At 45.0% G+C, this 13346-nt stretch overlaps 4 protein-coding genes across 4 annotated transcripts; 1 reads left to right on the forward strand and 3 right to left on the reverse strand.

Annotated features, from left to right (window-relative positions):
* Positions 1 to 163: 163 nt before the first annotated feature.
* LOC128762473 (oocyte zinc finger protein XlCOF6.1-like) lies at positions 164 to 2016 on the reverse strand. The gene is made up of 2 exons (XM_053870775.1): positions 1859 to 2016; positions 164 to 1672 (listed from the first exon to the last, which is right to left on the reverse strand). The coding sequence occupies exons 1-2, from the start codon at positions 1941 to 1943 to the stop codon at positions 513 to 515; spliced, it is 1245 nt and encodes a 414-aa protein (XP_053726750.1). The 5' UTR covers positions 1944 to 2016; the 3' UTR covers positions 164 to 512.
* Positions 2017 to 2934: 918 nt separating this feature from the next.
* Positions 2935 to 6971, forward strand: LOC128762434 (zinc finger protein 773-like). Its single transcript, XM_053870712.1, has 3 exons — positions 2935 to 3046; positions 4218 to 4679; positions 4940 to 6971. The coding sequence occupies exons 1-3, from the start codon at positions 2977 to 2979 to the stop codon at positions 6175 to 6177; spliced, it is 1770 nt and encodes a 589-aa protein (XP_053726687.1). The 5' UTR covers positions 2935 to 2976; the 3' UTR covers positions 6178 to 6971.
* Positions 6972 to 7036: 65 nt separating this feature from the next.
* Positions 7037 to 9342, reverse strand: LOC128762505 (oocyte zinc finger protein XlCOF20-like). The gene is made up of 2 exons (XM_053870814.1): positions 9260 to 9342; positions 7037 to 8492 (listed from the first exon to the last, which is right to left on the reverse strand). The coding sequence occupies exons 1-2, from the start codon at positions 9339 to 9341 to the stop codon at positions 7576 to 7578; spliced, it is 999 nt and encodes a 332-aa protein (XP_053726789.1). The 5' UTR covers position 9342; the 3' UTR covers positions 7037 to 7575.
* LOC128762449 (zinc finger protein OZF-like) lies at positions 8440 to 13285 on the reverse strand. Its single transcript, XM_053870736.1, has 2 exons — positions 13070 to 13285; positions 8440 to 11943 (listed from the first exon to the last, which is right to left on the reverse strand). Exons 1-2 carry the CDS (start codon positions 13092 to 13094, stop codon positions 10505 to 10507), a joined length of 1464 nt encoding a protein of 487 aa, XP_053726711.1. The 5' UTR covers positions 13095 to 13285; the 3' UTR covers positions 8440 to 10504.
* Between the last annotated feature and the right edge of the window lie 61 nt (positions 13286 to 13346).

Raw genomic sequence — 13346 nt, forward strand, 5'->3', positions numbered from 1 at the left:
GCTTCATGGACGAGCCTGCTGGGAGCACTTGCTTGTCTACAGGATGAACACAATACTGCAGTGTAAGTACACACTGCAGCTCTTCTTTCTCCTGTCTGACCTGTGGTACACATTTGTTTTGACTGATTGATATTTATTCTTTCAGTCCATTAAATGCATCAAACAAAAACCATGATCTGCTGTGGAGCGAAACATTTCATGTGAAACAGGAACCATGGTCAGATAAGGGGTGTACATGGGTGACGTAAAAACACACGTGTCAATTAAAATCTACATTTCAAAATGCTTTCATTCTCATTATAGTGATGTAAGAAGCAATTGCGAGACTAACAGCGGCTCTTTTCTCACTGATGAAAATGAAAGATGGTATAAGCCAAATATTCAACATCTAGGAAGCTATGATACTTTTTTACATTCACTTTCCACCAAGTGTGAGATGGAAGGATTTAGGCGTATGATCACTAAAGTTCAGCGGTAGAACAGACTCCATTCTCACCAGGAGAGCAGTGGCTTCACTCTCTGCTGTGAGTCCTCTTGTGGACGTTCAAATGGCTTGACGAAGTGAAACATTTCCCACACTCCGTGCAGGAGTAAGGTTTCTCCCCGGTGTGAGTCCGAATGTGGTACCTCAGTCCTGCGATCTGACTGAAGGATTTGCCACAGTCCGAGCAGGAATAAGGTTTCTCCCCAGTGTGACTTCTCATGTGACACTTCAGATCTCCGAGGTCCCGAAACCGTTTTGCACACTTGGAGCAGGGGAATGGTTTTTCCCCCGTGTGAATTCTCACGTGAGTCTTCAGACGTTCTCTCCGGTTAAAACATTTCCCACACTGCAAGCAGTTGAAAGGTTTTTCCCCCGTGTGACTGCTCATGTGACTTTTCAGACGTTCACTCCGGTTAAAACATTTACCGCAGCGAGTGCAGCAGAAACTTTTGTCCCCCATATGACTTGCCATGTGACGCTTCAAGTTCCCTTTCTTAAGGAAGCATTTGTCACACTCCGGGCAGCATAACGGTTTCTCGCCGATGTGAATTCTCATGTGACTCTTCAGATGTTCTCGCTGATTAAAGCATTTATCACACAGCGAGCAGCTGAAAGGTTTTTCTCCTGTGTGAATTCTCATGTGAGTTTGAAGATGTCTCCTGTGACTGAAAAACTTCCCACAAACTGAGCAATTCAGTGACTCTCCTCTGCATGTTTTTTTGTGCTGAGTCAGCCCAGACTTGGAGGAACAGCGTTTCCCACAGCCAGAGCAGCTCAGGGATTTCTCACTATCTTTCTTTTCTGCACCTTTGGCAGGATTCCCTGAGGATGTCTTGCTGGCTTTTCTCCAGTCATCACTGTCATCAGTGTCAGACCCTGAGGAGACCGACCTCAGGAGGTCGGCCCGTATAAGTGCAACTGGTTCTGGTCCTCCAAGGTCGTCCACATCAGCTTCTATTTTCATGTGTTGAGTGGAGCTGCTGATTGGAGGCTCCTCCTCTCTCTGACCAAGCTGCAAAGACTGAGCATCATCTTTGTCATGTTCAGTCTTTACAACAATAGTGAAGGGTAGCTTGGTGACATCTTCCTCCTCCTCTTCCTCTTTAACATGTGACGGTTCAGGTTCCTCCTGCTCCAGACTGGAGAGCCACACCTGCTGCTCTTCTTTCACCAGTAGCTGCTGGACTTCTGCAGAGACACGACGACTTCAAGTCACCAAACTGCGGCAGTTTCTGTGTCTAGCGACCTGGATACTTCTGACATTGGTCATTTTTTTGTCACGTCAAGCTTCTTGGACACAACTGTAACAAAATCTTGGACTTCAACTCTCGCTTCTGATCTAAGGAATGTAGTTTAGACATCGCTAAGACGAACCTGCTGCGTCCGTCCGGTCCGCGGTTTTCCGGACCGCATCCAGAACTCGGCGCTGAAAGTCGTCGTCTAGATATTTCTTCATCATTCCCGATCCACCAGAACCTCCGCTGCCTCATTCACTTAGTAGAGAGCCTGCAGCTCTCAGAGCGTCTTTGTCCATCCACTTCCGCCAGTGCACCACTTTCAGATTCCTGCCGCGTCAGAAAAGAAGACAATGGTTCCGCCCTCAAAAGATACCTGCACAAAATAGCTTCACCTGCATGAATGTACGATCGCATTCTAGCGATTACGTATCTATATTTGACCGCCGGTCAAATTGTCGTACTGTTTGCCACGCGTGTTGACATTTAAAGTGCAGCTCAACATTCATCCAGTCGATGTCGCTTTTAAACATTTGGATGTAGGAAGACGGGGTTTGTCTTGAATATAATTTCAGTACTTATGTTTTACCCAAAAACCTGTATTAGAGTGGGGCTGATGACAGCGCAAGATCTAGACTCTGACGTTTGAGGTGAATCGGGAGGGGGTTCATCGATTCTTTGTTGACCGATGAGCCCATGGAGTTGCTGCGGGATGGTGGGAGACGCTCAAGCAGGCAGCAGAGTTATGGACTTCTGGAGGTGACTAAAGTAAAGGAGATTTAGGTGTCCTCTTTATAGCTCAGGGTCACGTGGACACTTCACAGTCTGATGGACTGATGACTGACTCCGCTTTGTTTCCTTGAAAATTCAGATGTTTTTCGCCCGGTTCCAGCACAGACTGGTGAATTGCAACCTCTGAACAAGAACGGTCTGGATTACAGGAACTCTAGTGAGTTCTGATGTCATCCAGCAGAGGACGCCACAACGTCGCCTATTTCTGATATCTATCCTCCCTTCTGTCCATTTTGATCGCAAGCGTCACGAGAAGAGACTCAGATTACGACGTCATGGGCATGTTGTCTGCCTGTCTGAGATGAGAACAGCTCGGATGCTCAAAGGCTGTCTCTTTTATTCGCTTGTCACCAGCGGTGCCTTTAATTTGAAGGCGCATCGGAAGCAAACGTGTTTTCCGGTCCGCCTCATCACCCGACTCCTCCATTTTGTTCCTGCACAATGAACAGAGTCCTCTGATGTCTGATGCAGCGGTGGGTGGAAATGTCGAGGTTCCAGCGCGCGAAAGGTTCCCTCAACCCGCGGCCGACAGCAGGTGTGTGTGGGCACGAGCGCGCGCGTTTGTTTAGGGGATCGTAAATGAAACAGTACCGTATTGTGTCAGCTCCAATCAGATGGATCTCCGATTCATGGAAGTTCCGTTCGGGGAATGTTGATCCAAACCCAGCGACACTGAGCGCGTCTCTCGAAAGACGCTGCTTCATGTTGCGTGTCGGTGGTGACGGTGACGGAGTGAAACAAGAGACCGGAGCTTAGAGATTTCGGACTGGTTTCATCTTCCATCCAATAAGACTTCACTTCACTCTTTCTGTTTTATTCTGTGACCCAAGAAGAAATGAGGCGACTAATTTCTTCTATCAGTGGTGTCACAGCAGGTCCTACACCTTCACCTGTCTTCATTCTCTGGTCGCACCACCATCCATCATCAACTTCACTGTGGTCCTCCCCTCCTCCATCTCCAACATCTTTGGTCCAACTCTGTCTCTTGTCTCCACATATATGTGTCCTCCCTCTCTTCGTCTCCAGACTAGTCCCTCTGACACACTCAGCTCTGATCTTCTCTTTAATATTAACTCTCACTGACTGCCTCAGCATCTTCCTCTCTTGATTCTGACTCCTTGGTCTCTGAACATCAAGACACTGACTCCACTGGCCTGTAAAGATCTGATGCCACAGCTGTATCCACCCTGCTGATACTGTCCATCACTTTGGATGATGTGACTGAACATCTCCAGCTCCTCCCTCTTCCCCGCTACATAATTTCATCTGCCAGTGTTCTGTCCATCACTGTCTATCACTACTGCAGCCAGACTCTCCTCATACATGTCCTGCACCACCATCACGAACTGCAGTTACGCACATCAGAGACTGTGTCCCAGGAATGCAGTCGTCACAGCCTGCTGAAGACTGCAGGAGATTTGTTTTGAATTTTCAAGTCACATTTAGAGCTAAACAACAGATGAACTCCATTATAAAACTCAGTTGTCCAGTGAAAATATGATTGTTCGTAAATATTAATTTAGTATAGTTTAGAAATGAACTCACTTTCTGATCTAATTTAAATGCTCTTCTTCAGTAGCCACTAGAGTTGTAGAAGTAGAAGGGTGAGAGGTGGCAAACACCTTCACCTCATGTGGACTCTCAGTCTGCCCAGCACGACTTATGAACACGAACAGATGGAAACAAGTATTTGTTAATTTCTACAGTGAAAGAAGAACGGCAGTTGAACTCCAGTCTAGACCAGAGGAAACCAGAACCTCCGGATATCAAGGAGGAAGAGGAGGGGGAAGATGTTCCTTCTCTCCATGTGAAGACTGAAGATGATGAAGTTCAAATCTCACAACACATGAAAACAGTAACTGAGGGAGACAATGGTGGAAAACCAGAAGCGGCCAGCTATCCAGTTCCAGGTCCCCACTCGGACCTCCAGAGGTCACACTCTTCTGACTCTGATACTGACGACAGTGAAGACTGGGACGAGTCCACCAACACTCAGTCGGGTTTCAACTCTGCAACTGTCCAGAGAGATGATGAGAAACCACTCAACTGCTCTGGGTGTGGGACAAGACGTTTCAAGAGAAGAGCGACTCCAGAGCTGAAAATGGAACATCATGACAATCACTTCAGCGGTCACAGAGGAAGAAGACCATCTAGCTGCTTTCGCTGTGGTGAGTGTTCGCATCACACAGTTCAACTTGTGAAGATGTAACCTATCAATCACATGATCTTTTACTGCCTCTCTCCAACTAGCCGAAACATATGTTGTGTGTGTGCGTTGCCAAGTTTGGGATGCTGCATTGGTCTTTACTCACCTCTCTCTATTCCTGTCCTGTCCTGTCTGAAGATGAAGGCAGCTGAATAGTGTTAAGGTGTCGCATAATGCACAACATTAAGACATGAGTGGAGTAACTATCTTTCACTTCTGCAGGTGTAGAAGAAGAGCAGCAAGAGTGGAGCTACAGTCTCGACCAAGAGGAATCTCTGCATGCTAAAGAAGAAGGGGACGACATCACCAAGTTCCCTCTTATGTCTGGCCATGTGAAGAGTGAGGATGATGAAGATGAAACTCAGTCCTCACAATTTCATCAGAGAAAGGAGGAGCCTCCAACCAGCAGTTCTGCTCAACACGTGAAAACAGAAGGAAACAACCGTGGAGGACCAGAACCATCCAGCTTCTTTGATCCAGATCTGCACTCTGACCTCCAGAGGTCACTGTTTTATAATTCTGACAGCAATGACAGTGAAGACTGGTGGGAAACCATTAAACCACAGCTTGGTTCCACCTCCATTAGAGAGAAGAGCGATAGCGATAAGTCACTGTGCTGTTCTGGCTGCGGGAAAACATCTGCTTCAAATGCTGAATTTGCTCAGCATAAGAACTCATGCAATGTCTCTCCAGCAAAGCCTTTCTGTTGCTCACAATGTGGAAAGTGTTTCAGACAGAAAGGAGTTTTGAAGGATCACATGAGGATTCATACAGGAGAAAAACCTTATATCTGCTCTCAGTGTGGTAAATGTTTCAATCAGAGAACAAACCTAAACACACACATGATTCTTCACACGGCGGAGAAGCGTTTCAGTTGCTCTCTGTGTGGGAAATTCTTTAAGTGGAAAGGAAATCTGAATACTCACATGAGGACACACACTGAAGAAAAACCATTTGGCTGCTCACACTGTGGCGAGTATTTTAGGTCGAGACTGACACTGAAGACCCATATTAGGATACACACAGGAGAAAAACCATTTAGCTGCTCTCTTTGTGGAAAGTGCTTCAATCAGAAAGACACTCTAAAAAGACACATGCGAATCCACACCGGAGAAAAATCATTCAGCTGTTCTCAGTGTGGAAAAAGTTTTTATGACAAGGGCCATCTGAACACTCATATGAGGGTTCACACAGGAGAAAAACCTTTTAGGTGCTCTGAATGTGGAAAGTGTTTTAAACAGCTTGGGGATTTGAAGCATCACATAAGAACGCACACAGGAGAAAAACCTTATTGCTGCACAGAGTGTGGGAAGTGTTTTAGCCACCCCAGTGGCCTAAAGTGTCACATGAGAATTCACACGGGAGAGAAACCTTACCCATGCTTGGAGTGTGGGAAATGTTTTTCTTCATTAAGCACCATGAAGCGGCACAAGAGATGTCATGTCAGCGAAACCGTCTAAAGCTCAGTGACTCTAGATCTTTGGACCTGCTGAAGATGAATATCTGGACTCGTTGTGTGTGGTTATAACATTGTAAAAACTAAGAAACACAAACTTTATTCAACTTTCAAAATTGATGGAAGTCTGCCATGTTCATGAATGTATTTCAGTTACTTAAATAAAAAAAATTATAAACCATTGTTAATTTCTACATTTCGACTGATGTCAGTGCCTGTGACCAGGAAGTGCATTCTGCTTGTTTCACAAGGAATGTGGGGGTTCTAAGGTCACATTCCTCTGCAGCATGTCTTTGAAAGGAGTATGTGATCATCATCTAATCCAACTCTGAACCTTTCTGGATGGAGTTTGCATGGTCTCCCTGTGCCTGCGTGGGTGTTCTCTGGGTACTCCGGTTTCCTCCCAGAGCCCAAAGACCTGCTCACTAGGTTAAATGCTCACTAGGTTAAATATTATAGGTTATACACTCACACACACGATAGTGTTTCAAATGAAGCTACTCACCTTTAAGTAACTGCTATTGTTCCCTGTGTCATCTGAAGGGACAGCAGGTGGAGAACAGCACCCAGGCCAGTCACCAGGTTGTCATTATTTTCATTTGAGTCGCTCTCCTTGTGGCAGCTGACTCTTATCAACTCTTACATCAGTGGTCCTTGAAAGCTCATTGGTCGGTGTCCTCAGGATCCTAGTGTGTCGGTGAGAAGCTAATTCTTTGTATGAATGACTTTTATTCTTCAAATGCTCTGTTGTCAATCACAGTTTTAATTCATAGAATTATAGTTGACATAGAAGCAGATTCAAACTGTGTTTCATGAAGTGATAGCTCAGGGTTTTTCTTTACACAGAAGAACATGTCTGACAATGTCTGAGCAGATATTGGATTCAATAACACCGGAGTTGGAGTTTTTGTGTACCATGTATCCCATAGTCAATGACGATGTAATGAACAGTCCTTTGGGCTCTTCTGTCCAGACAGGGGTTTCTGGTTGTACACAGCAGAGCCTAAATCTTTGGCCAAAAAGATCACAGCCTCTGCAGGTAGTAGTCAATTCTTTCATTCCACTCAAGTTCACCAGAAATACAAAAAAATCAACAACTTATGAACGATACATTTACGTTTGTGCACAAATTACGAGGCACCCTCTCATCATTGATAGATGAAGAAAACAAGATGAGAGTTGAACAGTACTTGAGTGTGGCCACAAGGTGATGCACTGCAAAAAGTAATTGACAGCAAACTGAGCTCCTAATGGCGTCGTCACGTAGCAGGGAAGTGAGTGCAGAAAGGATCAATGCTTTGGATGAATATACCTCACACATTTGAACAAAACATTTTAGAGAGGACAAAGCTCCCATCCTGACGACATTCCATCTATTTTCACGGCAGTGTGAAGAGATGGTCTAAGTTATGACTTTCGATAGGTTTAGGCTTGGCAATGATAAAACATTTCCCTCATCTTGAGCTGCTAATGTTTTTTCTCTTGTGTGGATTTTCATGTGAGACTTGAGATAATCTCGCCGTTTAAAGCGCCGTCCGCACTGAGAGCAACTAAAAGGCTTTTCTCCTGTGTGAATTCTCAAGTGAGTCTTCAGATTTTCCCTTTGATTAAAACATTTGCCACACTGGGTGCAAGAGAATGGTTTTTCCCCTGTGTGAATCCTGATGTGAGTCTTAAGGTACTCTCTCTGATTGAACGATTTACAACACAGACAGCACCTGTATGGTTTTTCTCCAGTGTGAATTCTCATGTGCGTCTTTAGTGTTTCTCTCTGATTAAAAGATTTCCCACACTGCGAGCAGCTAAACGGTTTCTCTCCGGTGTGGATCCTCATGTGTCTCTTTAGGGATCCTCTTAGAGTGAAACGTTTCCCACATACTGAACAGGCCAAAGACTCTCCAGGGCAGGCTAGCTTGTGTTTCGTCAGTCCCCTCTTGGAGGAACACACCTTCCCACAGCCAGAGCAGCTCAGCGATTGTTCATCAACTCTCATGTCGCGGGTTGAGTTGGGAGCTGACTGACTGTCGCTGGTTTCCCTCCAGTCTTCACTGTCATCAGTGTCAGATTCAGCAGAGAGCGATCTCTGGTGGTCAGAGTGCAGACCTAGCAGTGAGTCACTAGATGGTTCTGGTCCTCCACTGTTATCTGCTTTCAAGCACTGAGTTGAGCTGGTGGTCTGATGAAGCTGGAAAGGCGGAGCTTCACCTGCATCCTCTTCACTCTTCACCACAACAATGTTGAAAGGGTAGGTTGAGATCTCCTCCTCCTCCTGTTCCTCTTTAATGTCAGAAGGTTCGGAGTCCTCCTGCTCCTCTTTCACTGCAGAGAAACAAAAACTCTTGGTTCAGTCACAGCAGCATATATTAGTTACTGGCTGCCCCCCAATGTTAGAAGAGTGTAATTACAAAATGAAGAGTTGGACGGGCCGATTGCTGTTGTGATTGGAGCCCTGTGTTTTTGCATCAGTTTGTAAACAGAATAACTCCAAAAAAGGCACACATACTTCAAACAATCTTTCTGGGTTTTAAATCGACTATCTAAGAGTAACTGGACCTTGGTGGTGTTCTATAGGTCCCTTTGGATACTAGAACACTTGACAGTTTCCCCAGCCAGCTTGTTTCAGTCACCTGATCATGTGAACAGCTCAGGACATTTAGATTTTAAAACACAACATACAATCAGATCATTCTCAATCACTGGAGATCATTTTACTCTATTTAACATGAAATATATTACTGATATATGTGCTGGACAACGATTCAGGTGAACAAGAACGGAGTGTGTAGCTCTTTCCTTCCTAGAATAAGTCACTCTTTTTAGCGTGAGAACCAGCTACTGTCAACTCGTGACTGGAACCTTGTCAGACGTGTTGGTCTTCATTGACGCCACCAGCTGTCGCTCTCTGACCGCACGAGGGGCGGAAGCACACATCGGTGAGAGTGAGAACAATTCGACTCTTCAAATGATTTGTGTTCACTGAGGCCTGTAAAGTTTCATACATTTATATATGACATCCTATTCCAACCCCCACCAGTGGAACAAAATAGAACAACAATTTGCCCCAAAAGCGTCGCCTTTAGACGAACCTGCCGGGTCCGTCTGATCCGTAGCTCTGCGAACAATCTCCACAACTTGACGCTGAAAGTCGTTGTCAAGGTATTCCGTCATATTCCGAACCACCCGAAACTGGTTGCGCTGCAGTACAATTGATTACTTCCGGTGTCCCGCGCTCCCGTCCCGTCGAAGGAGCGAGCAATGGTTCCGCTGAGGGAACCGTTTGGTTCCAAAATAAGTAGACATTTGTATCTTGATATATTATCCGCGCTCTTCCTTTTGTAAAGAGAAAATCTTGTTGTAAAACGATTGAATTTACAGATCGCACAGGTAGGTAGAATTGGAGTATAAACAGTGAAAACAACGGTCAGTTGTGATCATTTATTCACTGTGTCACGACAACAAATGTGTGTTCATTCAGATAGTGACGCGGTTTTCTGGACCACATCCTGAACACTGCACTGGCCTTCCAGGAACCTCGTTTCTCCATCACTGTTGGGCAATCTGATCAAAGAACACTGTTGATGAAAGTCGACATTCCATATTCCGTCCTTAATTCGTTTATATACAGCAATTCATCTCTTGTCCAGCAAACGTCGCTGCTGTGCCTTTCATGTAGCTGTTTCGTTTATATATATGGTTCATAACTTTCACCTGCTTCTGTTTTCGATGGTGTTTGTTTGTGTTCAAAATAACTTGAAACGTTATGGAGGGATTTTCAGTACATGTGTGAAGTGGGACGAGGAAGTAACGATTCGATTTTGGGAATGATCCAGATCGCTGTCTGTCTTTTGATGATGGCTCCTCAGACCGGTTGGTTTCTAATGTGGCCCCTTAGGAACTTTAATTGCCCTCCTCTGGATTCGATGTTCTTTTTTGTCCCACAGTGGGGAAACTCAATAAATTAGATTAGAAAATCTATCATAGAGTATTATGATTTTCCTTTTCTGTTCATTTCCACAATCATTGGGATTAAAAAAAAGTTTCTCACAGAATAATGAAAAAATTATGATGGATGGGATAACAAATCAAACAGAAGATAACTGACAAACATAGAAGACTTTCCATTGAGCCTGTCCACCTGCGTAGAAGAAGTACACACTGCTGACCAGACATGTTTACATGATTTACGCATAGCCCACCATTCAATATGTGTCACAAACTATGGCAACAGTGATGGAGTAAAGTAGGCCCAAACTCAAACACAGTAGACTGGGCCTGAACTATGCCTCCAGGTTGCTTGGTCCGATTAGTTTCCGCATCCTGAGTAACAGTTTTTACACTGTGTGTGTTCTCATATGTCTAACCATTGACCTTCTCTGTTTGAATCCTTTACCACATTCAGAGCAACCAAATGGTTTTTCTCCAGTGTGAATTCTCATGTGACTTTTCAGCTCCCCATTTCGAACAAAGCATTTATCACATTGTTGGCAACTGAAGGGTTTCTCCCCTGTGTGAACAGTCATGTGACTCTTCAGCTGTCCACTCCGATTGAAGCGCTGACCACATTCTGAACAAAGGAAGGGTTTCTCTCCTGTGTGAGTTCTTATGTGACTCTTCAGATTTGCATTCCGATTAAACAGTTTACCACAGATAGAGCAAGAGAATGGTTTCGTTCCCGTGTGGACTCGCATGTGACTTCTCAGATCTCCACTCTGATTAAAGCATTTATCACACTGAGAGCACTGAAAGGGTTTCTCTCCTGTGTGCCTCAGCATGTGTCTGTTCAGATCTGATCGTCCATTAAATGTTTTACAACACTCTGAGCATGAGAACGGTTTCTCTCCCGTGTGAATTCTCATGTGACGCTCCAGTCCTCTCTCCTCTCCAAAACATTTCTCACAAACCGAGCAGTTGAACAGGTTCTCTCCTGTGTGAATTTTCATGTGAGTGTTCAGTTGTCCCTTCTGCTTGTAACATTTCCCACATTCTGAGCAAGAGAAAGGCCTCTCTCCGGTGTGAACTCGTGAGTGTCGATCCAGATCTGGTCGCTGGTTGAACGTTTTGCTGCATTCTGAGCAAGAGTATGGTTTCTGCCCAGTGTGCATTCGAACGTGTTTAATCAGATTTGATCGATGATTGAATGTTTTACAACATTCAGAGCAAGCGTACGGTTTTTCTCCAGCATGAATTTTCTCATGAATAATGAGATGTTTTCTCGTCTTGCAAGATTTTGCGCAAATAGAGCATCGCAGAGATCCTTCACGACTGCATGCTGACCGATGCAGATTCAGGTCGGACTTGGAAGAGCAACGCTTCCCACATCTGGAGCAGCTCAGCGAGACATTGTCAGCATCATCTCTCATCTGACTGACTACTGGATTCTCCACAGACTTTGAACACAACTGAGTGTTGCTGGTGTCCCTCCAGTCTTCACTGTCATCAATGTCAGATCCAGATGAGAGCGGCCTCTGGTGGTCAGAGTGTATTTCTGGATCTAAATAACTGGCTGGTTCTGCTCCTTCACTGTCGTCTCCATCAGCTTCTGTTTTCAGGTGTTGAGTTGAGCTGCTGGTTGGAGGCTCATCCTCTCGCTGACGCAGCTGTGAGAGTGACGGTTTCTCTTCATCCTCTTCAATCTTCACTACAATGCTATTGAAGGAGAACCCAGAAACATCTTCCTCGTCCTCCTCAGTACAGGGATGTTCTGGTTCCTCCTGGTTCAGACTTGGGCACCATTCTTGAGGCTCTTCTTTCACCAGTAGCTGCTGGACATCTGCAAAGACACAAAACCTGATAGTGATAATCCAAACACTTAGAGGTGCAGAGTTGTCCAGGGTGAGGAAGGAGCCATGTTTTGCTCCTTCAAGGATGGTAAACACCAGACTGTCATGACTCATATAAGATTATCCTTCATGTCTGGACTGAGTTAAGAGTGAATTTGTCCTCTTAATCCTAAATGTTAACCTCTTAAGTCCCAGTCCATTCACAGAGGTGGAGACCACGTTAGCCTTGCAGCACCATGGTATTTTGTTTATTTAAATATTGCTCCACTAGCCACATTCAGGGACGCTGCCCGCACCATCTGGTAGTGTTACAACAACATTAGAGCCATTTCAGTGAGAAAAACGATGGAACGAACACAAGCACAACCAGACACAAGGCATGTGCTACAACAGCTCCTGACAGGAGACAGTGGGATAGAACATTCACTCCTAATTTAGAGAATGAATCCAGTGCACATACCACGTTTAGAATAATGCCTCTGGTTTCATATGGCATGGCATCCAACACTGTAGTTACAGTATAGTATAATGCTGTTACAATAATAATCATCCACAAACAAGGAGTTCTTTCTTTGTAGAAACGAATATCTTGCAGTTATACTCCTTCTAGGTAGTTTATATCCCTAATTGTTTCAGATGGTGGAGTTCAAATGCTTTTAGACAGCTCAGACGAAAGAAAACCTCCCGTTGAGAACAATTTGACATAGTTTTCAGAAGCAAAAATCAGTAGCTCGGAGGCGTCAGCTCGAGTTAGTTTGGAAATGAACCAACAGACTCCGCTCAGATAATTCCCAGATCCAGACGGGTAATAAATGTTACTGTTTAAACGAACCAACGGATCGTTTTGGGTGTTCAGAGGCCCTTCGTGCTTTTAGCTTTTATTGGACCCATAGCAGCGGCCCAGGTGCGCGACACGAGCCCGGCCCAACGATGCTTTTGAGCACCGTTTCAGGGTTAGACACAAGCTATCCAACCACGACAGAACAGAGTGTGGAAACAACCGAGCAGGTCTTCTGAGGAAGATGACAGTTGGTTCGTTCAAACTCAGAGACACTCGGGAGAACCCCGCTGGTCCAACTGGACGCAGCCAAGTTACGTCAACAAGTTTGCACTGACCGTCAATCTCTTGCTGTTTCTCCATTGCTGTCGAACCGTCCGAGAATCTGACCGTAAAAAACACCCGATTAAAACCCGATTCTCCACTTCACCGCAGCTCCTTTGTCTGTTTACTTCCGCTTGCGTCACAGCTTTGTGTTCCGACCGCGTCAATGAAATAAAGCTCCACGATTAAAATGATGAAGACGTCTTAACAACACACAATAAAAGAAAACAAGAGACTGTGAAAGTTTCTTGATTTTCGTTTCAGCTTTATAACACGTCACCAACGGGCAGA

This window comes from Synchiropus splendidus, chromosome 7, assembly GCF_027744825.2.
Source record: "Synchiropus splendidus isolate RoL2022-P1 chromosome 7, RoL_Sspl_1.0, whole genome shotgun sequence".
NCBI classification, from domain to species: Eukaryota; Metazoa; Chordata; class Actinopteri; order Syngnathiformes; family Callionymidae; genus Synchiropus; species Synchiropus splendidus.